At 49.4% G+C, this 26215-nt stretch overlaps 1 protein-coding gene across 1 annotated transcript in view; it reads left to right on the top strand.

Annotated features, from left to right (window-relative positions):
- The window catches only part of SH3BP5 (SH3 domain binding protein 5), a 77257-nt gene that overhangs the window by 26092 nt on the left and 24950 nt on the right, over window positions 1-26215 (top strand). Inside the window, exon 3 of the mRNA XM_078432358.2 lies at window positions 658-786. Within this exon, the coding sequence (XP_078288484.1) occupies window positions 658-786 (129 nt within the window). The remainder of the gene's footprint in view (window positions 1-657; window positions 787-26215) is intronic.

Genomic DNA, 26215 nt, shown 5'->3' with positions numbered 1-26215 from the left:
TCGTGATCTCGCGGTCCGTGAGTTCGAGCCCCGCGTCGGGCTCTGTGCTGACCGCTCAGAGCCTGGAGCCTGTTTCGGATTCTGTGTCTCCCTCTCTCTCTGACCCTCCCCCATTCATGCTCTGTCTCTCTCTGTCTCAAAGATAAATAAACGTTAAAAAAATTTTTTTAAACTTTTTTTAACGTTTATTTTTGAGAGAGAGAGCACGAGTAGAGGAGCAGAGGGAGAGGGAGACACAGAATCCGAAGCAGGCTCCAGGCTCCGAGCTGTCAGCAGAGCCCCGCGCGGGACTGCGAGATCATGACCTGAGCCAAAGTTGGCTGCTTAACCGACTGAGCCACCCCGGCGGCCCCGTGCTTATTTTTAAAATAGAAATATACTTAATTAAAACTGAATAAATCGGAAACCCATTTCCTCAGCCTCCTTAGCCAATTTCAAGTGCTCAGTAGCCAAATGTGGCTAGTGGCTACCATATTGGACAGTGTGATAGAACATTTCCAGTATCACAGAGTTTTAGACGGTGCTGCTCACAAAGATATTAATTTAGGAGCTTGTAGGTTTTGTGAAGGCCCTCCTTGGTGCTTTTGGATAGAGAAAGTGGATTTTCGTGGATGCTTCCTTAAGCCTCAACTGTTCCTCGTTTTCTCTTGGCTGCAGGATGCTCGTCAGAAGTTCCGCTCCGTTCTGGTGGAAGCAACGGTGAAGCTGGACGAGCTGGTGAAGAAAATTGGCAAAGCTGTGGAAGACTCGAAGCCCTACTGGGAGGCCCGGAGGGTGGCGAGGCAGGTAAGGTAGCCCCGCTGACCGTCTCCCCTGCCTCTGCCCCAAACCGTGTTTTGGATGCGCCTTCTGACTTCTGTGTCCCCGGTCGAAGGTTAGAAGCACGAGTCCCCCAGGATGCAGAGCCACCACGACTTTGTATACACTGCATTTGAAGACAGCCTCTTGCTTTCTCCTTCCCCCTACCCAAGCTGCTCCATTCCATCTCCTGATGCTATTAATAGAGTGTGGGTGCTGGCATTTGGCTGACCCTGTGAGTGGGTGCCACCTGGATACTGAGATGGTGCCCAGATCCACCCCCCCAGGCAGCTGGGCCAGCTGGTGTGGACGAGAGGACATGTCTAGAAGACAAGGTGTCTTCCTCTGCCCTCTCTGGTGATCGCCTGGCAGGCAGCAGGCAGAAGACTCCCTCCCTTGCAGCGTCTCCTTTCTGGTTTGAGAGGAATTTACCATTTGCTTCTCTTGAGACGTGGGTTCTTTGCCCCGAGAGCCCAAATAGGCAACTGGGGAACTGGCACCAACAAAGGGGCAGCAGAGGGAAGCTGTGGTCAGGCGATTGCTGGACGGCATGGGACCGGGCTCTGGTTTCAGAGTGTGTCCTCCTTTGTCCCCATTGAAGTGGTGCAGTGTTCTGCCTCTGTCCCCTCCCAGCCTCCGCTAGCCGGGCCCCGTGAGTGGGGGAGGAAGAGAGCCCCCGACGCTCACTGGTGTCTGCTGGGTGCCAGCCCCGGGGCTTTTGCACACCCCCGCTCGCTCTGGCTTCCTCGCACCATGTCTTTTCAGTGTGCGTGGCCACCCAGAATGGGCCTAAGCGGTTGGTCCAGAGTGTCGGTCCCATCCGTGTCGTGTGTTTATGTGACGGAAGGTGCCGGTAAGAAAGCGTTCAGTGAGTGATGGGGACGTGTGCACCAGGGTGTGAACGCGTGCGGTTGGGCACGGTAGAGCAGGGAGGGTGAACTCTTGGGGAGACGAAGCCTCACAAATCTAGGAACATGTTCAGACCAGACCTGTTGAGGGTCAGGGGCCAGGACTTGGGCGTTCTTCCTCTTTGCCCTGCCTCCGCGGGCCTCTCAAATTTCTCATCAGGGGATTCCCTTGATGCTTTAGTGGCTCTCCTGAGATCCTAGCTGCGTATGTGTGTTCATACTCTGAACCCCGAGCTGAGCTTTCTGTTTGGAACCTGCCAGATAGGTTGCCTTATTCCTAGACAGAATGGCCACCTGAACCCTTCCTCCTTCCTGACCAGCTAACCCGGGTTGGTCAGCATCAGGGTACCTGTTACTCACTGGGCTGCAGCAAACTCTGAGCAGCCGCCCCCTCTTTCTGCCTTTCTCTGGGAGGTGAAACGCTTCTCAAAAGGTCCTCCGGACCCTGAGGTACTGTCTCCAAAGTGCCTGTGTCTCACCGGTCTTTAAGGGGCACCCCCAGCTGGGGATGGGTCACCCCCCTGCCCCATGTAGCCCAGAGTAGCAGTATTCTTGACCTGAAATTGCAGTGTAAAGGGTTTGGGTTTTGGGTTTGAGGAGAAATTTACGATAATTTAACATAAACATTGATCAGTACCAAGGAGGTCGTGAAACCTTTTCTGAAAGTCTTCAACCCTCTGACTCTCTTGAGCCCACGAGTATCTGTTAGAACTGTCTATGTGCCTGTGCCTTGGGATCGTTAAGACTGGTCTGTTAAAACAACCCCTTGGAGTTGCGGCAGTGGTCTCCTCACTTGGTCCCCTGAGCTTGGGCTTCGACACCAAGCTGGTGAACAGGACCTTTGTGTTCAGGGACCAGTGGACGTTGGCCCATCAGGTCACTGGCCCCAGCAGGTGGGAGGTGTCCATCTTTGGCTGTACTCGTGTCACATGTGCTTCTACCTCAGAGTCTTGGAATTTGCTGGTGCTTCTGTTTGGCATTGTCTAGTTTTTTAATGTTTATTTTGAGAGAGAGTGTGCACAAGTGGGGGAAGAGCAGAGGTAGAGAGAGAGAGACAGAATGAATGAACGAACGAATGAATGAATCCCAAGCAGGCTCCACGCTGTCAGCACAGAGCCCAACATGGGACTTGAACTCATGAGCTGTGAGATCGTGATCTGAGCCGAAATCGAGAGTCAGACTCTTAACTATCTGAGCCACCCAGGTGCCCCTCTGTTTGGCATTGTCTTAACCCCAGAATCTGCATGGTCTGCTCACTCAGTTCTTCACTTTTCTGCTCAAATGTCACTTTATCAACAACAAAGCCTCCCTGGGCCACCATTGAAATAACTGCTACTTGCTATCTCCACCACCGCCATCCCTTGTTCCTTGATGTGCTTTTTCTCCATGGCACTCTTTCTGACTTGTTATTGTTGTTTGTAGTAGCGAAGCTCCATGAGGGCTAACGGAACAAATGAGTGAACCATGCATTGACAGGCCTCCAGCAGGGCCAGTGTTCCTCCCGGCCCTTCCTTGGCATTCTGAGCGTTTCCTTTGTTGTCCCTGGTCCCCCCCACCCCCCGCCACCCGGCTTTCCTGCCCTGTGGCCACATAAGCGGAAGGATAGGAACACAGCTGGCAAATCTGTTCATTTAAATCTCATTTGCCAGGTAGGTCCCCAGTTGTCTGTGACACATCTGGGATAGATCTCATACCACTCTCTTCTTTTCCCTCCCCAAATCCTCTTTGATGGGAAAAGAGGTGGGAGGGAGCTGGGTCGGTAGAGTCTCACTGCTGGGCAGCTGTGAACTATGGCATCGCTCCTTCCTCTCATCCCTTCTCTTGGCTAGTGAGGCTAGTGATCGTGACAATTACGGAGTCCCTTGCGTGAGCCACTGAGTCATCAGGTCTCACAAATAATAGCCAGACCCTGGGGATGACTGAGTGACTCACTGTCAACCGGCAGAGGCCAAGAAGAATGTGAAGGGAACCCCTGCCTTCTTGCAGGTGGGGCAGGAAAAGGAGGGCGGAGAAGGCCCAGAGTGACCTCCGCCCCTCGCCCGCAAGGGACCTTGCTGGCGTATAGCCGAGGAACTGGAAGGATGCTCAAAGGCTGAGGCGGGGCACGGATGTCACATTTCATCTGGGCACACGGTGGGCTGTCTGGGCTTGGGCCAGGTGACTGGGTCTGTTTGTGTACCAGCATCCTCTGACCTTCCTGATGGCGAAGGGGGTGGGGCCCACCTCCAGCGGCTGCCAGTTGGGCTTCCTGTTTTCTTCCTCTCTCTGATCCCCACCCCCTTCCCTTCTGTATTTACAGACCCTCTGGCTGTGTACAGCAGGGACCGTCTCTGAGCATCTCCTTCAATGTGTATCATGAGGCACTGTGTTCCCAGAGCCTCTGCCTCCTGGTCTAGGAAGCAGGGGTGGTTATGGGAGCCGCCTCGGCTCTCCCGTGAGGTTGTCTCAGGACTTCAGGGAGGCACCGTGTTTGACAGGGGAATCCCTGCATGAGTGTAGGTTTCAGCTTCATTAAACACCTTTTTTTGTTGGAGAAAATTTCGAAAATAGACGAAATGAAGAAAAGAAGTCCCTGTATCTTCTGTTAATATTTGATGTGTGTCTCCTTTTTTTTTTTTTTTTGTATGAGATCATCCTGGTGGTGGTTTTATGATCTGTCTCTCTGAATGCCCACGTCCATCCATCCAGAGCCCTGATGCAGAAGAGACTTAAAGAGCTTGGTTTTCCATAAAGAGTCTACGAAGAGTTGTAATTGTTGGGTCAGTAGAAATTGTATTTGCTCATCAAAAATTTGCATTAACTCTATTGGTCCTGTTGTCACGTTGGATAAGGAATGAGTCAGCTCCAGTCCTATGATTGTGAAAATCCAGCCCAAATTCCGCCAAGAGGAGGGAGAACATAGCCCCCCACGCCCAGCTGGGGTGGGGGCAGGGAACTGGCTTTCATTTATTTGAGGGTTTTTGTCCTTGAGCCAGAGCATGTTTGTAAGGCTGCTTTGACATACCTGTCAGCCCACGTGGCCTTCAGCGTGTAGAAGGCGTCAGTGTCTGACGAGGGGGTGGAGCCATGTGAGCCCAAACAGTTGAGCTTTTCTTGCTAGCTTTGCTCCTGGGGCTGTGACTGGTCTAGCAGTGGCCCTGGGCCTGTCATTTTTATCACTGCCAGTCCCAATGCTTCCGCTTTTTTGTTTCTCTTTTGAAAGTGTGGTAAACTATAGAGAACGTACATATCACCATTTGAGCCATTTCGAAATGTATAACTGAGCAGCATTAAGTATGTTCCTATTAGGGAGCAGCCCCACCGCCATCCATCTTCAAGTTGTGTTAGATGCCAACTCCCCCTTCCTCCCTCCACCCCAGCCCTTGGCAACCATGGTTCTACTTTCTGTCTCTGGGATTTTGAGTCTTCTAAGTGCCCCATACGAGTGGAATCATGCAGTATTTGCCCTTCTGTGACTGGCTGATTTCACTTTGCATAACCTCTTCAAGGTTCGTCCATGTTACGGTATATGTTAAAATTTCATTCTTTTTTAAGGCTGAGTAATATTTTGTGGTATGGATATAGCACATTTTGTTAATCTGATGGTGAACATTTGGGCAACTTTTGTTTTTTATTAATTTATTTTGAGAGAGAGCAAGACAGAGACCACAAGCAGGGAAGGGGCAGAGAGAGAGAGGAAGAGAGAGAATCTCAAGCAGGCTCTGCACTGAGCCCAACGCGGGGCTTGAACCCATGAACCATGAGATCATGACTTGAGCTGAAACCAAGTGTCAGATGCTTAACTGACTGAGCCACCAGGATGCCCCAACTCTTATTTTTAAATGGTTGCAGTGTGTCAGAAGACTTTGCAAACCTGAAGAGCAACATAAATGCAAAATAGGGTCATTCAGTGCTGGAAGTTGCCTGTATTGTGTTTATGAGGCCATGTGAGTCCACGTTCTATACTCAGCCTCTTTTGAGGAAGTAGGTGAGAGGAGAAGCATTTGAAACTTGTAGAGTGACTTAGCTGTAGGACAACCGGCAAATCTTGGCCTCTGAGCCAGACAGATTGGCTTTGAATCCCACCTTACCATTTAATCGGTGTGGGACTTGGGGTGGATTACTTAATCTCTGTGCCTCAGTTTCTTCATCTATAAAATTGTGTATGTTAGCTTTTGCTGTGAAACAAACCACCCCAAACCTAAAATGGCCTAAAACATTTATTTAGCTCATGATTTGGGTGGGCAGTTTTTCTGATGTTAGATGGCTTCATCTGTTAGGCACTTGGCCTGTTGTCAGTGAAGGCATCCCGGGTGACTGGACCATATGAGTCTCATCCAACAGGCTGGCTTCTTCCCGTGGTGTTGGGATTCCAGGAACTAAAAGGATAAGCTCTCTTCGAGCCTCTTCCTGCATCACATGTGTTAATGTCCTGTTGGGCAGAATAAGGCACACGGTCAGTCCAAATTCAAGAGGTGGGGAAAAATAAAGTCCACCTGTAAAGCACCTGTGAAATGTTGTAGCCATTTTTGGCAACTTACCATAGTAATGGAATTAGTACTTGTAAAACATTTGCACCAAAAAAAAAAAAAAAAAAAAAAAATCTTCTTATTCCAGATGTATTTTCCTCTCAAATATTGTGTCTATCTCTCTGGTGAATCTGCTGCCTTGAAAACAAAAGACCACCACACCAAAAACCTCTGGATGGAAGGAACAGTCCTGTGTTGGGTAAAGTGTCAAGAATGTGAGGACAGGAGAGTGACCCCACGCAGTCAAGGAAATACCGAGTTGCTTGTGGGGGTAACATGTGCCAGAAGATCAATAATAATGCAGAGGGAGTCTCTGACTTGCCTGTTCACTGATCACAAACACTCTGAACCCTCACAGACAGTGTGGTGAGGGCCTTGAATGCATGGATGGAGAGTCATGTTTGCCACGAGATGAGACAGGTCAAGTGGATCAAATAATGCCTTGAATTCTTACGTTAGTCATAGAGGAACAGAGCATTGTAGTCTCTTTTTTTGGTTGGGGAATTCTAGATGCTGATTTTGTTGGCAGAAGACCTTCTATAAGTAGAGAAGTAGAGGGCCAGGTTCCACAAACTTGGGACACAAACTCGAAGATATGTCAAGTATGGGTTCTTGCTCTCTTTACTTGTTGGTTTTTGTTTTTTTTTTTTTCCCTTCTAATTTATTTTCTTTCATTCAACAAATACTTACTGGGTTCCTACTAATTGTAGAGCACTGTTGTAGCCACTTGTCAAGAATGGGACAAAGACCCTAACTCTGTGGAGCTGGCATTCCCCTTTTAGTCTTATAAAAGCATGTGGGGTGGGGTGGGGTGTTTGGGGGCAAAAGTGGAATCTCTGTTACTGATCTGATTTAAAGTGTGGGGTTGTTCCCCCCCTCCATCTGAGACATAGAGTGAGTCCATGGATTATAGTGGGCTAGTGGGTTGGCAAGTTAAAGGTTTCTGAAAGTGTTTTCTGAGCATCTCCCCTTTGTCTGTGCTGGCCATTGTGGAGCATAAAATGTGGTCTGTATCATCCAGGAGCCCTGTCAACACATACAAATAAGATGATTTTTATGGCATAGGTAATTACAGTCCATTGTTCTTATTCACAATAGTTATGTTCTCCAAAGCCCCTACCCGGATGCCTGGGTGGCTCAGTCAGAGGTCTGACTCGGTTTCAGCTCAGGTCATGATCTCACAGTTTGTGGGATTATTGGGCTCTGTGCTGACAGCATGGAGCCTGTTTGGGATTCTCTCACTTCCCTCCCCTGCTCATTTGCATGCTCTTTCGCTCTCAAAATAAACTTAAAAAGTTGCTACCCATGTTGAATTAGAGAGGCATCCTATTGAGGTATTGCTTGTAGGTGAAATACAGGGTCAAGTTCCTGAGAGCCTCAGGTCACATTTTCATCAACTGACCCATACGTAGCCTTGTTTTATGTATGTTTGTCTTTAAAGGCACCTTACTTAATATATATATTTCTTAAAAATAATTATATACAGTACTTCTTTATAACAAAACACTAGCCAAGGAGGGTCAAACATTTTTCCGACCCTGGGTGACACGATTGTAAATTTACTTGGCTTTGAGCATCACACAGTGCTTTTTAAATTGGTCAAGACCTCCCATGCATTGATACCAAACAGAGTCCACAAATTTAAACTTGTCCGTAGCTTCCTCATGTGCTATGGACGTGACTTTAGCACTCACTGGAACAGCCTCTTGTAGGAATCTGCAAATTTCCTCTTTCTTTTTCTAGATGCACTGTATTGTTGATTCATTAACAGTAGACTCATGGCCAACAGCACTGACTCACACCTGAATGAAGCTTATGTAAAACATGTATTTTCTCCTTACATAAGGCATGTCAGAGCCTTCTTGCACTTAGGAGCACTAGACAGCACTTCAGCACTAGGCTTGGGGGCCAACTTAAACAGCTGAATCGAACAAAAAGCACAAAAATGTGAGGAATGTGGCACCAAGACAGAGATGGACAGTTGTTTACAACATGAGAGTTGAAACAAGGAGGCAGAGTGTTGCCTTGTTGGACCTCAGCTGGGAACATGCATGTTGAATAACTAAATGTTTTGCTTCTCTCGGTGGGTCTGGACCCTGGAGATACCATAAATGTTGATTTGGGGTAAAAAGTTGTAGTGAGTAGACACATTTGCAAATATGGGATCCGTGAATAACGAGAATCATTTGTATTCGCTGAGTAAAGAGTCCAGTGGGTGAGGCTCGTGGGTTAGACAACTGAACCACAGGGCACAGAGGTAGACATCGTGTGGAAGAAGCCAGGGGGTGGTGAGGTCACTTAGGGGCTGGAGGTGGAAGCCTGGGCAGAAAGGTGCACATGAGCCCCAAAGTGCAAGAGTCTGGGTAGAAAAGACAAAAGAGCTGAGATCTGAGGGAGAAGTCAGTGTGGACGTAACCTGGGGTAAGTGCGTCAGCTCCAGAGCTGTGGAAAGGAAGCTTTCTGGGAGCTGAAGAGCCAGAAAGGGAAGGAATGATGGCCAGCTGAGCGAGTACCAGACAGCCTCAGCCCGGCCTCCACTCTGGGTTGAGACACCTCAGAGCAGCCACAGTGGGCTCTTATGGGCGGGGTTCTATTCTTTGAGACGGTGATTAGACATTGAAGCCAAATATTGTGTCTTCCGTTAATAGCGGCATCATCTTTAGAGATCGAACTATGTGCCAGGCACCATGTGTACTGCTCTGTGTAGGGGAGAGCATTTATCTTTCCTGTTTGTCCCCATATTACAGGTGAGGGACCTGGTCTGAGAGCCCAAAGACCATTACTTGCGTCCGTGCGTAAACCCTTCTGGTGTCATGGCTTAGTCTGAGAGAATACGAAGGCCAGCTTTAACAGACGGAGTGGTTAACCGGCGGTCAAGAATGAGTCACTGGGAACTCCGAGGTTTTGACCTGAATAGCCTGAATGCCAGTAGGAAGTTGACCGTGGGGATCCAGCTTTGGGAGAAGGGGGTGCGCTCACCCTCCTGAATGTTAAGCCACGACGGGGGCCGCGGTGGGGATGTCATGGGCGAGGATGCAGGATGGCTTGGAGGGGGGGAGCTGGGAGTCGACTCTGGACAGTTTACTGGAAGCGTGTGCGTGGAAAGAACTGAGTCAGAGCTTCAGGATGGAGGGAAGGAGGGAGAGGAGAGGAACTTTGGCACTCTGAGTACCGAGCACTTTTCTACATACTTCACATGCAGGAGGGAGGTACTTTTGTAGGTTTTGCAGAGCAGGAAACTGAGGTTTAGCGAAGTCGAGTTACTCAAGGCAGTGTCCCTGCCTTTTCTGCTCAGGGGGTAACTGTGAGGCTCTTCTTCCAAGCAATTTGGGGCCCTTTGAAACTCCTTCCCCTTGTGGCACGCCCTCCTGCTTCTCCTGCAACTCAGGCGCGACCTCGTCATGCCTCCCTTCTTCCCGGTCACCTTTCATTTCCGCTGGGCGGCAGCTCCCACGTAGGACTCGGGTGAGGAGGTCTGGGTCACTGACGTCCTTCCCCATGGCCCTGATCACGTTCCCACTGTGGGGGGGCACAGGCCAGTTTCTGGGAACTGCGTCATCCCTGCGGCCCAGGGTAAGGGCAGGCGGTGAGTGATGGGGCACCTGCCCCAAGGCAGAGCTCCTGGTGATTTACAGCCAGAGAGGAGAATGGACTGTTAACTCTCCCTTGCCTGTAAGACTGCATCCTGCTTTGCAGTCTTGCTTGGAATTTCTGGGGAAGAAGCAGGTGCATTTGGGAAGCCTAGATGCTTGATCACAGATGGGGTCAGTGAGAGGGTCGAAGTGACCCAGGTCGAAGCCTCCTGACATAGAGTAGGTCTTGAGGCTTACGTCGGCAGGGCTCACCTCCCTGGAGTCACTGCGCCTCGTGCTTGGCTGGCTGTGCATCGGGCTGTGTTGGGGCTGCAGCAGGGCGTGTTGCTGATCCTGGGGTTTTCTCCTCTGGTGGTGCAGTGGGCCGCTTGCTTTGACCCTTTCCTGCCTGGCAGGTGTCAGGAAGCTACCAGTGCGGGTCTGGTCGCAACAGAGTCTCAGCCCAGCAGTATTACCCCCCATTACCTTGTCAGTTGGGAGTGTTGTCAGGGCCAATTGCCTCTTCCTTGTCCCCTTTGCCTTTCATGGGGTCATGGCTGATGCCCAGTAAGTGCTGCTTGGCGGGCAATGTGCTGCCTGAAGCTGACACAGGTGGTTTGTCACCGCGGCTCGAAGGTAGTGGGAGGTGTGGAGTTTTGTACCGTATCCAAAACCGTGAGGCTCCTTGGATGTTTCTCTTCTTTCTTTCCATCTTCAATAAAATTGTTGCGTTAACACGGACCGACCCTTCCCTCCCCTCTCTGTAAACCACTCTGGAACGAGTGGCAGGACGACCGATGTCTCAGCTGAAGAAAATCAGACTATGGGACATATTTTTGTTTTGTAAATGGGGGTGGGCCTTTTTATGCTGTCAGGTAACAAGGTTTGGTCCCGGGCAGATGGTGGTGTTTCTCTTGATCGCTTTTGGCTCACCTTTCCGTTCCCTTTCCTCACCTTGCGGATACCGTCTGCCCACCCTGCTTTCCTTCCTTTCTCCTCCAGTCCCCCTCCAAGCCCTCCCAGTGTGACTTCATATTCTCCTCCTTTCCTTCTGTGAAAATCTACCCTGAAGAATCGATGGCCTTATTCACACTAAGAAGCAGAAGAGCGAAAACAGTCAATCAGAAAAAGACAAATACCATATAATTTCACTCGTATGTGGACTTTAAGAAACAAAACAGATGAACATAGGGGAAGGGTGGGTCGGGTAGAGAAGAGAGGGAAACAAACCACAAGAGACTTTTAAGGACAGAACAAACTGAGGGTTGACGGAGAGAGGTGGTAGGGGATGGGCTAGATGTATAATGGGCATTAAGGAGAGCACTTGTGATGAGTTGAGCACTGGGTGTTATATGAAAGTGATGAATCACTGAAATCTACTCCTGAAACTTGTATTACACTGTATGTTAACTAACTTAAAAAAGAAACACTCAAAATGATAAATTAAAATTAAAGCAATGTAAATACCTGAACCTAAAAAAAAAAAAAAAAAAAAGTAGATGAGTGATAAGGCTTAGGGATTTACGGACTCTGGACATTTGAGTAGCTCTGCTTTAGAAGCATTCCCCTGTGTTGGGACACTCTGCTTCCTGTGTGTGGGACTGCAGATTCCCAGCCCAGGGTCTGTGGCACAGCAGAAGCTTCTTGACATGTGTGAAGGAACCACATCCATTCCCAGGAGGGGAGTGTGTGTTCATTTCCGCATGGTGGAATGTTTTCATGGAATGTAAACCAGAGGTGGAGGCAGCAGACAGAATATAGGATTTTCGGTTGATATGAATTTCAGATAGTTTTTTAAAAGATACCTCCGGGGGCGCCTGGGTGGCTCAGTCAGTTGGGCGGCCGACTTCGGCTCAGGTCATGATCTCGCGGTCCGTGAGTTCGAGCCCCGCATCAGGCTCTGTGCTGACAGCTCAGAGCCTGGAGCCCGTTTCAGATTCTGTGTCTCCCTCTCTCTGACCCTCCCCCATTCATGCTCTGTCTCTCTCTGTCTCAAAGATAAATAAACATTAAAAAAAAAAAAAAAAAGATACCTCTGTCTTATCAAACTCAACACCCAAAAAACAAATAATCCAGTGAAGAAATGAGCAAAAGACATGAATAGACACTTCTCCCCCAAAGAAGCCATCCAGATGGCTAACGGACACATGAAAAAATGCTCAACATCACTTGCCATCCAGGAAATACAAATCAAAACCACAATGAGATACCACCTCACACTTGTCAGAATGGCTAAAATTAACAACTAAAATTAAAATTAACAGATGTTAACAGGATGCGGATAAAGAGGGACCCTTTTGCACTGCTGGTGGGAATGCAAACTGGTGCAGCTACTTGGGAAAACAGTGTGGAGGTTCCTCAAAAAATTAAAAATGGAACTACCCTATGACCCCACAATTGCACTAGGTATTTATCTGAGGGATACAGGTGTGCTGTTTTGAAGGGGCACATGCACCCCCATGTTTATAGCAGCCCTATCGACAATAGCCAAAGTATGGAAAGAGCTCAAATGTCCATCGACGGATGAATGGATAAAGAAGATGTGGTATATATATACAATGGAGTATTACTTGGCAATCAAAAAGAATGAAATCTTGCCATTTGCAACTACGTGGATGGAACTGGAGGGTATTATGCTAAGTGAAATTAGAGAAAGACAAATATCATATGACTTCACTCATATGAAGAATTTAAGATACAAGACAGATGAGCATAAGGGAAGGGAAGCAAAAATAATATAAAAACAGGGAGGGGGACCAAACATAAGAGACTCTTAAACATGGAGGATAAACAGAGGGTTGCTGGAGGGGTTGTGGGAGGGGGATGAGCTAAATGGGTAAGGGGCTTAAGGAATCCACTCCTGAAACCATTGTTGCATTGTATGCTAATAATTGGATGTAAATTAAAAAGTAAATTAAAAAAGATAAAAGATACCTCTATCTCATGTGATATTTGGGACTTACGTAACTAAAAAAAATTGTTGTGTACCTGAAATAAAATTTCACTGGGAGTCCTCTGTTTGTATGTGTTAGACCTAGCAGCCCTCCAAAGAATGGGAGCTGTGTCATCAGCCAGATGGATAAGGTGGTTTTTGGAGTCAGCCCTGCCCCACCTCAGGTCCCTGAATTCATGGCATGTGTTGCTGTGGAGGGATTCTGGTCCCTGCTGTGCCATTCCTTAGCCTGTAGCCTTGGGCGGGCACAAGGGAACGTGTAGGAGCATCCAGGACAACTGAGAGCACTCAGCATCTCACACTGAAGTTCTGCTCTCCTAAGCCTAGTGTTCCCAGGAAGCAATGGGTTTCTAAGAAAAGTGGCTGAGTCTACGATCACGGCCCCCCTCAGCCTTACCAGCTGGATTGCTGAGAGCTGGTCAGCTCCAGACAGAATTCTGAAGGGCTCCGTGAACGGGCCACACAAACTAGGTCTCTTCTGAAGGATCTTCCCAAATGTGGGCCCCTCAGCCACTCTTTCCCTCGACTTATCCAGGCACCAACTGGCATCTGCCTCCCTTGAACTGTCTCCCCTTCCCCATGCTCAAGTGTCTTTGTTAGTTTGATCGTTTATTCATGTTTGTGTGTTAATTTTTCATTTGAAAGCTTTGCTAGGCGCCGAGGCGCTTACATTCTCACAGGGGAAGGAGTGCCTCTTTGGTTCACTTAGGGCAATGATCTGCTATGTTCAGGAGGCCTTGCTTTGTATGTTTCCTTTGGAGGAAGTAGGTTGAATGGAAGTAAGGAGGAGATCATTTGTTCTTCAATTCGTTACCAGCCTCAGCACATTCCTGTGGCAAAACATCTTACCGCAGAGAAGATGGTGGGCCTTTTTTATTTCTAAAAGTCATGGTGTATCGATCTCCTCTAAGCTTCTCTTATTCTTTGAATTTAAGTCTCTTGATCTCAGGCTGAGGCCAACTAAGAGAAGGTTGTCTTTACACAGAGGAGACTGGGAAGTGTGTTTTCACACCGGCCTGGGCACTCAACCAAGGTGATTGAAGGCATCTCTAGTGGGTTCTTTTGAGAACAGTTGGAAGGAAATCATGAGAAGAGGGCACTGTATTGAGTTTATGTAGATTCCTTTTCTGGCTTATCCCAACACCTCAGGCCGTAAGAAGATATAAAGCTCTACAGCCTGAAGTCCTGAAATTTACATTGCCTTATGCACAAAATAATGGCCTCCTCTTATGTCAACTAGGAGTTGCATTTGGTTGCAAGTAACCAAGGACTCAAAAACAGTAGTCTACACACATTAGGATACTTTCTCCTGCTTAAAAGGAGGACCCGAAGGAGGCAGTCTAGGTTGGTGCTCTGACCCCATGGTCATCTGAGACCTAGCGACTTACGTGTTGCTCAGTCCTGTGTGAGTCCCAGCCTCCAAGCCACATCATGGTCCAGGGTAGCTCTGGGAGCTCCAGCCGTCACATCTGCATTTCAGAACAGAAGGGGTGAAAGAGGAGTGGGGAAGGGACATATGTTTCTTCTCTTTTAAAGAGTCTACTTGGAATTCTCAGACAACACTCTGCTTCCATTTTACTTCCAGAACCCAGTCACATAGTCATGGGTAGCTGCAAGGGAGGCTTGGCTTAGGGTGGTTTTTTAGTTGTACGTTAGGGTGGAGGGGAGGATAGATATTGGGAGGCAGCCAACCAATTGTGCCACGTCTGTGCTGTGGTTTACCTGTCTGTCTTGTAGAAAGACTCTGGGTCAGAAGGAGTTAGAGGTGAGCAGGTGTGACCCCCAGAGCAGACCAAGGACTCGCTGGAGTAGGGAAATGTTACGCCCTGTTTTCCTCTGCTATGTCACTTCCCTCCCTTCGTGGTATGTGGAGAGACTTCCTGTCCTTTATATTGTGTCGGAGACCTAGGAGGAAATCGTAGTAGCTTCCCATGAAGGTGTAACTGTGTGCGTGTATGTGTTTTGTCAAGTCACAGAATCCATTCATACTTTCTTTTAACAAATATGAATTAAATGACTCATTTCCTATTGACACTTCTTTGGTAGAAGCCCTGCTGTCTCTTGCGGGGATGATTGAAATAGCCTTTCAGTTGGTGTCCCTGCCTCCTGGTGCCCCTCCCCTACCTCCCCCCCCCGCCCCCCACCCCGCTGCCTCCCAACTGAATCTTGCCAGAGTCAGTTCTGCTGATAGTTCCCAAAAAGTTTGGCGTGCGGGCGGGATGGTTGCTTTTGTGTGTCACCTTGGCTGGGCCACACCAGCACCGAGGTCCGTGGTCAAACATCATTCTGAACGTTTCTGTGAGGGTGTTTATTGGATGAGATTTGCATTCAAACTGGTGAGATTGAAGTAAAGCAGATGCCCTCCATAATGGAGGGGGGCGGGGAAGGTGCTCGTCCAATCAGTTGAAGGCCTGAATGGAACAAAAGAGCGACCTGCCCCAAGCAAGAGAGAGTTCTGTAGCAGATGGTCTCTGGACTTGATTGAAGTAGTGGCTGTTCTCTGAGTGTTCAGCCTGTTGTCCCACCCTGCAGATTTGGACTTGCCAGCCCCATGGTTACGTGAGTTGATTCCCTAAAACCTTTTTCTTTACAAACAGACATACCTTGGGGATATGGCGGGCTTGGTTCCAGACCACTGCAGTGGCACAGTAAAGCAAGTCAAGTGATTTTTTTTTTTTCCACTGTGCATACATAAACTTTGTTTATCTTGTACCGTAGCATATTAAAAGTGCAATAGCATTATGTCTAAAAAAAAAAAAAAGCACATGCCTTAATTTAATCGCCCAGTCAGTAGGTTGAGCGTCCAACTCTTGATTTCAGCTCAGTTCGTGATCCCGGGGTCATGGGATGAAGCCCTGTGTCAGGCTACGCACTTAGCATGGAGCCTGCTTGGGGTTCTCACTGCCCCTCCCTTCCTCTCCCCCTCCCCCCCCCCCTCTCTCTCTGCCCTTCTCTCCTGCTCATGTGCTTGCTTGCTCTCTTAAAACAAAAGGCCTTAATTTAAAAATATTTTATTGCTTGAAAGAAACGTGTTAACCGTCATCTGAGCTTTCAGTGAGTTGTAATCTTTTTGCCGGTGGAGGGTTCGTCTTGGTGAATGATCAGACGGTAGTTGGTGCAGGTTGGGGTGGCTGGGGCACTTTCTTCAGACAACAGTGAAGTCTGCTTTTTCAGTTGATTTTCCCTTTCGCGAATGATTTCTCTGCAGTGTGTGATGCTGTTTGATAACATTTTACCCTCAGTAGAATTTCTTTCAAAGTTGGGAGTCAGGGGGCGCCTGGGTGACTCAGTCGGTTGAGTGTCCAACTTCCGCTCAGGTCACGATCTCGCGGTCCGTGGGTTCGTGCCCCGTGTCAGGCTCTGGGCTGATGGCTCGGAGCCTGGAGCCTGCTTCCGATTCTGTGTCTCCCTCTCTCTCTGCCCCTCCCCCGTTCATGCTCTGTCTCTCTCTCTGTCTCAAAAATAAATAAATGTTAAAAAAAAAAATTAAAAAAAAAAAGTTGGGAGTCAGTCTTCCCACACCCTGCTGCTGCTTCGTCAACTAAGTTTACGCGATACTCTACATCCTTCATTGTCATTTGAACGATGTTCACGGCATTTTCACCGGGAGTAGTTCCCATCTCAAGGAACCACTTTTGTTGCTCATCCCTGCAAAGCACGTCCTCATCCATTCGAGTTCTAGCGTGACATTGCAGCAACCCAATATAATAATAATGAAAACGTTTGAAATATTACGGGAATCACCAAAACGTGACAGACTCGTGAACAGGAGCTGTCGAAAAGTGGCGCCGATGGGCTTGCGGGACACAAGGTTGCTACAGACCTTCAGTTTGTAAAAACCTCAGTGTTCTTGAAGTGCAGTAAAGGGAAGCAGCACGGACGTCGGTGGGCACGTCCTTTTGGTTCTGTTTCTCTGGAAAACCTTGACCAGTACAGCATTCCTGTGTCCAGTGTCAGGCCCGGATCTAGTGCGGACACAGGGCTTTTCAGTCTGGCTCGTGCACTGGCACCTGTGTTCTCGGTGCTGCGCCCCCATGTACACCCTCAGCCCCCCGCCCCCGCTGCTGGGTCCATCCTACGGTTGGAGCACATGATCCAGCGTTTTGCATTGTTGCGTATTCTGTTCTCTGCCTGTGGTGTCTTCCACCCCAAGCTGACTGGCTCTGTGATGTGCAGAATGGCAGCCGTTAGCCACATGTGACTACTTAAAGGCCAGTTAATAAAACTGAAAGTTCAGTTCTTCAGTCTCCTTAGCCACATTTCAGATGCCCAGAAGCCACATGAGGCCGATGGCTACTATTTTGGGGACAGCACACATAGAGAACATTTCTGTCATTGCAGAAAGTTCTCTTGGGCAGCTCTACTTGGCTTTTATCCTTTGCCTAGTTAACATGAGGGCACAGGTAACTGCTGCAGTTGTCCTGCAGTCCCCTCCTTCACTAAGCTTTCCTTCAGCTTTGCTTCTTGAGAATTCGATGAAGTCTACGGCCATACCACCCTGAACGCGCCCGATCTTGTCTGATCTCGAGAATTCGATGAAGGCTACGGGTGTTATCCTCGGAAAACCTGTGCGCACGGGGGCATAAATTACAAACATAGTTTCAGGGTATTCACCAGCTTCCCTTAAAGGTCACCCACGTCCTGTGGGTTAATAACTATGAGCTAATAGTGCTCATGCCGCTCACCTATGTAACCGCTGACACTTCTGGAAGGCTTTACCGTGTGCCTGTTCTGAGCAGTTGGCGTGTGTTAACGCGTTCCTCCGAGCCACACCATGAGCTAGCTTCTGTCGTCCCCTGCATTTTGCAGATGAGGAAACTGAGGCACAGAGAATTGAAGTGCTTGGGGTCACTCAGCCAATGAGCGGCCTGGCCGGGATTTGACCCAGGCAATCTGGGTTCCAAGTCTGCGTTCCTCACCTCTACGCCCAGGGCTGTGAACCCTGCCCTGGAAACCTGAGTTCCCCGAAGACAGAAATTGCTTGTTATCCTTTGCAGACCTTCACAGTGTGCGGTGCACAGTGAAGGTGAAACGAATGCCTGACGAAAGGAATGCTTGGAATTGAGTTACACAGGCTGAAGGCATAATCGTCTTGGCCCTGGGACGTTTGGATTCTTCCACGGGGTGTCTTATCCTTTTTCTTAGTTTTATTGGCTGCAATTTGTTTCTGACCCCTTAGAGCTGGGAGACAGCCCCAGTGCTCAGAGCAGCTTTGCTTGGCAATCGCAGGTGGAAAGGAGAGGGTTTGCCGGGAGACCCGGCTCACTTGAACACCCCTGCCACGCCAGCTAGCGCTGCCCTGAGCTGGGGACCCAGCTGCCGCTGCGGCCCTGTCACAAGGCCCTTCCTGTCTTTTTCAGATTCCTAGGTGACTCAAAGTGGCACCGCTCTAGCAGCCAGGGGGGCCCTGGATGCCTGTGCTCTTGTGTCCCCGTCACTTTCTGACCGTCAGCTCCTGCTGGGGTTTGCTGGCCTCAACCTCGTTGACGTCTTTGCCTTGTACTGCAGGAGACCCCCAGCTTTTCCATTTACTGAGCCAAGCAGGGAGCTGTGTTGTGCTAACTCCAGTTTATGTTAAGCCCTCCTTTTCATCTGCATCCCCCTGACCTTGAATTCTTTTGGAGATCTTACTGCAGGTAGAAGTTAAAATTAAGCCAAGTCATGCTGACCCAGAGACAGAAGATGGGCTGGAGGGGAGGGGGGTTGACATTTCAGTGAATTGGTTGTTCCCCTGGCCGTACTTAAGTGTACCTGGCAACGAATAGTGCCAGATGATCCAGGGAAGCCCGAAACTCAGAGAAGGTGGGAAGAGGCAGCCAAGGTCTTTGGCTCAAGAAGGGTTTGGAATAGTCTCTAAGTGCAGATTCTTCATTATTCTGGTCATAGTGACTCACAGAGGTACAGAACGTGGTCACTGCCTTCTGGGAGTTTGTAATTTCGAGAAGACCCAAATGAAGAGCAAAATAATTCAAGAGACGTGTCATCCATGTGTTCAAATACTGGGCAGTTTTCAAAGTGCTTTTCTACTATCTTGTGATGTGGCAAACTGCTGACATGAGTACAGAAACTTGGTCCTATGGATTCAGAGGGGGTAAAATTTCACCCAGGAACAAATTTTCTGGAGACCCACTGAGACCTGGGTTACGTATCTTTTTAGCTTGGAGGAGGCAAGGTGGAGTGGAAGGGGGAATTATTTTGATCTTGAGAGAATAGCATTCACACCACACAATTTAGCACAATTTAGCATATACAGTTAGGCCATTATTCAGGTGAGTTTTCACATCATGTAAATGGGCATTTCCAAGGAGAATTGCACCCAGAGAGACATTAATCTGAGTGTGTGAGCCACAGAAGAAAAAGAATCACAAGGTGTATTAAAAGATTGACCACAAGGGAGTTGTCTGGGGCTTATCATTGGTACCCAACCTGGTACCTTAATGAAACACATATTTATTGAACAACTGCAGCCACGGGCCACTAGGGCTAGGTTTGAGGAATTTAAAAATTCAGTGACACAGTCCCTGTTCTTCACAGGCTCCCCGGGTCACCACTGGTGATGGTGCTGCAGAGGTCATAGAAATTCCATGCATTGTGCAGAAGGGACACTCTGTGGGTCCTGGGCCTTTTCTGCTATAGCACCGACTCCAAGGATTCTGGGTCTGTGGCACTGACCAGGTGTCTCTCATCACTCAGCCCGTGGCAGTGGCCCTGGGGTTGAGCTGTCCTACTGTTACCTCTCTTCCCTCATCTCCCTTCAGTCCCCCTCGGTGGGTTTCTCCCAGGCTTCCAGACCAAGAATAGAAAACTTTGAGAACCTTCTTTCCAGTCATCTGTTCCAGGTTGCCAAGTGAGTTAGTGTTAAAGGAAGTCACTTTGTCTAGAATGGGGGTGTCCTCTGCCTTGTTCATGGCAGCCTTGCAGGAGTGAGGCCCAGCAGCTGTGGACCGGTGGCTCATGGGAGACCAGCGCTGGCTGATACAAGGAGGCTCTCCAGTTGAGGACTTCTTTTTACGGATCCTAGCTGGCAGGGAAGGGGCTGTCAACAGTTACTCCCATTCATTATTTCTTGTCTCCGAGGCAGGAGGAATGTTCATGACTTTGAACCCATTTATTTTATTTATTTTTAAATGTTACTTGTTTTTGAGAGAGAACAAAAATGCTCCAGTGGGGGAGAGGCAGAGAGGGAGAGAGAGAATCCCAAGCAGGTTCTGTGCTCAGGGCAGAGCCCGACTCTGGGTGCGGTACGATGACTGCGAAATCACGACCTGAGCTGAAATCAAGAGTTGGACCCTTAACCTACTGAGCCACGCAGGCACCCCTATTTTAGTCGTTTTAGAAAGCAGCCTCCAAATGGAGACAAGCGGAGCACAGGTAGCTTGTGAAAGTTTGGCATGTGGCATGTGTAGCCAGCGGGCGGGGGGCGAGGAGGACGAGGGGAGCTCTGGATGGCTCTGGAATCCAGAGGGTTAGCCTCCCTGTGGTGCGCTTAATGATGTCACTCTGTCCTTTATTGTCCGTATCACCTTAGGTTAGTTTCTTAGTGATCCGAATGTGATTCGAAGGAGTTGGAGTCTTTATTGTTTTGGGAATGGTGGGTGTCTCCCGAACCAGTCAACTGTAGGCTGCTAATTAGTCTTCCTGCCTATGTCAGCAGAGTGGGATCATGGCCCTCCTTAGCAAAATGGGATACAGGAGCCAGGGGTGGACAGTATAACCAGAGTGCCTGGGAGAGCAGCTTTGGGTGGGGATGTGTGTTCATCTCTGTGCTGGTCTTTGTGAGTGGTAAGGTATAAACCATACTTCCTGCCCTCAGGAAGGTTTCATTGTGCAAACTTTCACGTACCCAGCTGCTTTGGGGCAGTGCGGGTCAACCTGAATGACTTCTCCATCAAGTGTTGGGAAATTAATCAGTGGAGGTTGAGAAAAGAGGGAAACCTTAAGTCCTAGAAGAATAGGACTGTTCACTGCAAGGAAGAGGCTGAAGGATGACAAGGACTTTTTTTTTTTTTTTTTGCCTATGAAGTGTCATAAGAAAGAAGATATGATTGTTTAACAAAGGAGTCCAGCCAGCTGCAGTGAAAAGAGAATTCACAGAAGATGGGGTATTTGAGATGGGTTTTAAAGGATGAATAGGAGTTCCCTAGGTAGAGACAAGGACGAAGGGCATGTGTTGCTGGCGGAAGGCATGGGACATACAAGAACGAGGAGTGTTGAAGGAATGGTGAGTGGTCGGGCATCACTGGGTGGATGGGAAGTGAGAACCTGGGCTGTGGCTGGTGGTGTTGGGGTGGGGAGAGTGTTAGGCAGGGAGTGACATCATCAGATAGACACTTTGGACAGATGACCAGGTGTCCTAAGTGCTATTGTGTGAGACTACGTGGATGCCATGCAGAGTTTCAACGGCTATATGAGATTGGAAGCTAGGAGACGAGTTGGAAAGCTTGTAAAATAATCTGGGTAAGAGCCGATGCTGGACAACATCTGCTGAGGTTCCCTTAGGGCACGTTTGTTCCTTGGTGCAGAGCTTTGAGGGGAGGGGAGCTTGGGCAGGGCTCATCAAGCCTCTGGATGCTCCACAGAGAAAACATCTTGGCCACAGTGCTCGGCAAAGTTGGTGTGCAGATGGTGTGGTGGAGATTGTTTACCGGACTGAGGGTGGCCCCCGGGGTCCTGTGATTTCTCATCCGGATCTAGGGAATCAGTTTTGGAAGTGTCCCTGCTGGAGAAGTGAGTAATCCAGGGCTCTGTGTTTATGCTTTTCCTCTCTGGGCCACTGGAGTCAGAGGGCTTGGGTTTGAGTTTCCTGTCCTTTCTTTCTAGCACATGACCTTGGGCCAGTTTTCTTAACCTCCGTTTCTTTGGATGTGAAATGGGTACAACAGGACTTAACCAGCAGGGGCTGTAGGATAGATTCCGTGATGGGGGACAGCTGGCACACAGCAGGATTGAATAAACACCCCTGCCCCAGCTCCTTTGTCCTTCCTCTCCCAGGGCAGTAGAGACGCAGGGAGGGACAGGACTTAGACAGATGCCTGCAGTTCGGTTTCAGCCCGCCTTATGTGTGCTTTGTTGCCAGTGGGTGTATGTATTTTTTTTCTTCTCTGTCTCTGCCAGAGTCGGAGAAAGAGCTGAGGGCTTCAAGTCATAGCAGAAGAGACAGAGAGATGAGAACTTCTGGATCACTCGAGTGGTTTGGCCACTAGCAGGATGTTGGGGGGCCAGTGTTGGATCCCCACGTTTTGATGCAACTTAAACGTTGCACATGGGCAGGATGGGCTTTGAGGGATCAGGAGCCCTTTCAGTCTTGGAAACTTGTCTCTCACTTGGACAGCATTCTGACTCTTTAACTTTCCCTCCTTGGCAGTCTTACTGACTCTTCTGTGGTTTTATTTATTCTTTTGCTTAAATTTTGCCTTTAGTGAGGACAACCTTTGACAAATGTCTTTGGTTTCTCTATCCTTTCAGTGAGTAGTGTTTTCTTGAGTTTTGTGATTCTGTGGCGGGTAAATAGGCAAGCCTTCAAAAAATATTTCTTCGGGGTGCCTGGGTGGCTCCGTCGGGTAAGCGTCCGACTTTGGCTCAGGTCACGATCTCACGGTCCGCGAGTTCAAGCCCCGCGTCGGGCTGTGTGCTGACAGCTCAGAGCCTGGAGCCTGTTTCAGATTCTGTGTCTCCCTCTCTCTCTGCCCCTCCCCTGTTCATGCTCTGTCTCTCTCTGTCTCAAAAATAAATAAACGTTAAAAAAAAAAATTTCTTCATTTTTCATTATGAAATGTTTCAAGTATATACAAAAGGGAGAGAGTAGTCAGTGAACCCCCTGTATGCATCCCTAGAAACTAACATCTTGCCAATCACGTCTTCTCCACTCTCCTGTTTTCTTCTTCTTTTCTTCTTCTCCTCCTCCTCCTCCTCCTCCTCCTCCTCCTCCTTCTCCTCCTCCTCCTCCTTCTCCTTCTCCTCCTCCTCCTTCTCCTCCTCCTCCTTCTCCTCCTTCTCCTCCTCCTCCTCCTCCTCCTCCTCCTCCTCCTCCTCCTCCTTCTCCTCCTTCTCCTCCTTCTCCTCCTCCTCCTCCTTCTCCTTCTCCTCCTCCTCCTTCTCCTCCTCCTCCTTCTCCTCCTCCTTCTCCTCCTCCTTCTCCTCCTCCTCCTCCTCCTCCTCCTCCTCCTCCTCCTTCTTATTTATTTTTATTTTTGAGGGAAAGAGCAAGCAGGGGAGGGGCACAGAGAGAGGGAGAATCCCAAGCAGGTTCTGCACTGTCAGCGCAGAACCCTCTGTGGGGCTCAGACTCACCCATGGGATCCTGACCTGAGCCGAAATCAAGACTCAGGCGCTTAACCAACTGAGCCACCCAGACACCCCTGTTTTCGTATTTTACAACGTCACAGATATCCTATCACTTCTACCGTAAATACTTCAGTATTTTATCTCTAATAGATAAAAACTTGTAAAAGATCACATTTTCTTACCAAAGAAAATTAAAGTTCTTGTAATATTCTCCAGTACCCAGTCCTTTTTCAGATTTCCCCAGCTGTATCAAAAGTTTTTCTCACTATTAGTTTAAAGCACCTGACCTGGAACAGCTGTTCTGTTTTGACTGGACAGTATGGGCCTCCCCTTGCCCTTGCGTTCTGCTATTGCTCAACCCAGTGACATAGTTTTGAGTGGATAGAAAGAACTGTGGAGTAGATAAATAGCAAAGTGATAGCTGACTGAGAAGGGCACCGAGAAGCAATTTTGTGAACTTTTTATTTTGGGAAACTCGCAAACATGCGCAATAAAAATGACGGCAAAAGTGAAACAGCTCGGTGGTCAGCTCGCCTGCTGAGTGACTGTTTGCACCTGTTTAAGCCGGACACTGCATTCCAGAATGACCTTGTGAGTCCTGCTGTGATTGTGTATCCTCAATACTGAAAACACAGCTCCCTGGGAGTTAACAGAAGGCTTGGCATTCCCGTCTTAGGATTCTGATGACTTACTTGTTCAAGGTTGTAGACGCAAGACAATGGCCATTGTGGGTGCTCGGATTTGACGCCGTTGCTCCCAGTTCTTTGGACATAGTGTGCTGCCTCACGGAGGCCCAGCTGTCCTGTTGAATCAGCGGCAGCTCTGTGCAGGGCTTTGGAGCGTTTCTTTTGTCGCTACCGTGGTCTGTTAAGAGCTGGGGTCCCTGGGGGTTGGAGAGTTGCAAGGGGGGCCCATTTGTCCCCTTTGCTGTTCGAGGCACTATATCTCTAGAGGGAAGTCCCCTGGAAGTGCCAGCAGCTGTGTGTGCACGTGCTGGTAGAGAGAGCTATGCCTTGGGGCGGGGGGGGGGGGGGGGGGGGGGGGGCGGGCGGGGGGGTGGGTGAGGGTGACCAGCCACCTGGCTTCTCCACCGGAGGGGAAGAGGAGAGAAGTAAGGGATCAGAGCTTTGCCCCAGGGGCACCTCATGGCTTCTAGCCCTTGGCTCCCCAGCTGTGGCCGAAGGGAGGGAGATGCTGTCCCCAGTTCTGACACCCCAGTTCTTCCTACGCCCACCTCTCGGCCTCTCCATCCTCACAGGATACACGGCAGCAGCTGACTGGCGGGAGAAAGACTGTCATGTAGTTACAGAGTACGAGGTTTCTCTCCATGTGCGGGGTTCTGGTTCGCCCCTACCCCCGCGCTGCAGCACAGACAGCATTCTTCACTCCCTCAGAATGCAGGGCAGTGATCAGGCCACGTGTCGTGGCCTTTTGTGGCGCGGGTCTGCGTCGTGTTTCCCTGGGAAGGAGGACATGGCTCCCCTGATTGGTGTGTGTGTGTGTGTGTGTGTGTGTGTGTGTGTGTGTGTGTGTATCTGGCCTTGGGATGGGGTGATGCTGATGCTTCCTGGGTCCTGGGAATGACAGTGTGGGGGGCCGAGGTGGGGAGGGAAATACATTTGAGTGGACTTGCAGAGAGGAAGGTGCAGCCATGCTGAATTTGGGGAAACCCTCCGCGTTTGAAGAATTTAAGAGATGGGGTGTGTGACTTACGCCCTCGAGCAGGCCATTTTAACTTGTTAGGCTCTTGAATTTTCTTCGATAAAGCAAAAGGATTGGTTTACACCGTTTCCATTTCCTTGAGCCTGAAGACTCGGTGGTTTGTGGACCAGGGATCAAGGTGTGATGGTGGCTCCTGGGACCGTGTTGGGTCACGTGGACCTTGACTTTGGGCCTTGCTGCCGGCTTCTGCCTCGGGCCTCTGCCTCAAGCCTGGCCCCAGACCTCGACGGTTTGTAATTCTGTAGCCAGCGGACACTGCTCCAGCCCAGCCAGCATGTGTGCGAGAGCAAGAGGAAGCCCGTAGAGGAACACGGATGTTGCCTTGCTAGCTGGGGTGGGGACGGCTAGGCACCTGTCGTGTCCCTGCACCCACAGAAAGGATTTGGTTTGGGGTCCTGCAGGGAGGTGCCGCTCATGGTTAGCAGGTTTCGTAATCCGCTGGTAGTTGAATGGGGTAGGAGTATGTGAAGGGGTCAGAGACCTCCCGCTGGCCGACCAGCTCTGACGTGCCGAATTGGACTAAGTAGCCCCTGGTGGCCTGGGGAAGTACAAGGCATGTGCCTTCCTCCTGCCGGGAGCTTTTGGCCGAACTGGGGAGATTCGGTAGGACGACAATGGTGCCACCCTAAAGCAGAGGGACAAGGGGCACACGAGTGGATCCGGAAGCCCTTTGGTCTGATTGGGATGTGTATGCTTGCGTCCAGAGGCGAGTTGCGGGCTGATGCCCAGCACAGAAGAGGAGACAAGGTGGGCTCAATCCTGGAGGAACCTCCCCAAAGCCCCCAACTGAAACCCTTGAGTTCGACCCACCTCTGGTCAGCACGAGGCCCTGTGTGACCACGGGGAGTAGGGGATCATCCGGCCGGAAACTAAGTCACCGCACACTATTGGGTTGGCTGGGCCTTCCCATACCCAAGATCTAGTCACATCGTAGCCTCCAGGTTCATTATGGGTTTTTAATTTTTTTTTTCATGTTTCTTAGAGAGAGACAGAGTGAGAGCAGGGGAGGGCAGAGAGAGAGGGAGACAGAATCCGAAGCAGGCTCCAGACTGAATTGTCTGCACAGAGCCCAACACAGGGCTGGAACTCACGAATTGCAAGATCATGACCTGAGCTGAAGTCAGAGGCTTAACCAACTGAGCCAGCCAGGCGCCCCATATTATGGTTTTTAAATTTATGATTATTTATAATCTAAAGCAGGAATGCAGATGCTGTTTTATTATTATTTTTTTATTTTTTTAATGTTTATTTATTTTTGAGAAAGAGAGCATGGATGAGGGAGGGTCAGAGAGAGAGGGAGACACAGAATCCGAAACAGGCTCCGGGCTCTGAGCTGTCAGCACAGAGCCCGATGTGGGGCTCGAACTCATGGACCACGAGATCATGACCTGAGCTGAAGTCGGCCGCTTAACTGACTGAGCCACCCAGGCGCCCCTACCTGTATTATTTTGAAGCAGGTAATAGTTTTTT

This window comes from Panthera onca, chromosome C2 (genome assembly GCF_046562875.1).
Source record: "Panthera onca isolate mPanOnc1 chromosome C2, mPanOnc1 haplotype 2, whole genome shotgun sequence".
NCBI lineage: Eukaryota > Metazoa > Chordata > Mammalia > Carnivora > Felidae > Panthera > Panthera onca.
This window is presented reverse-complemented; position numbering and strand designations above follow the sequence as displayed.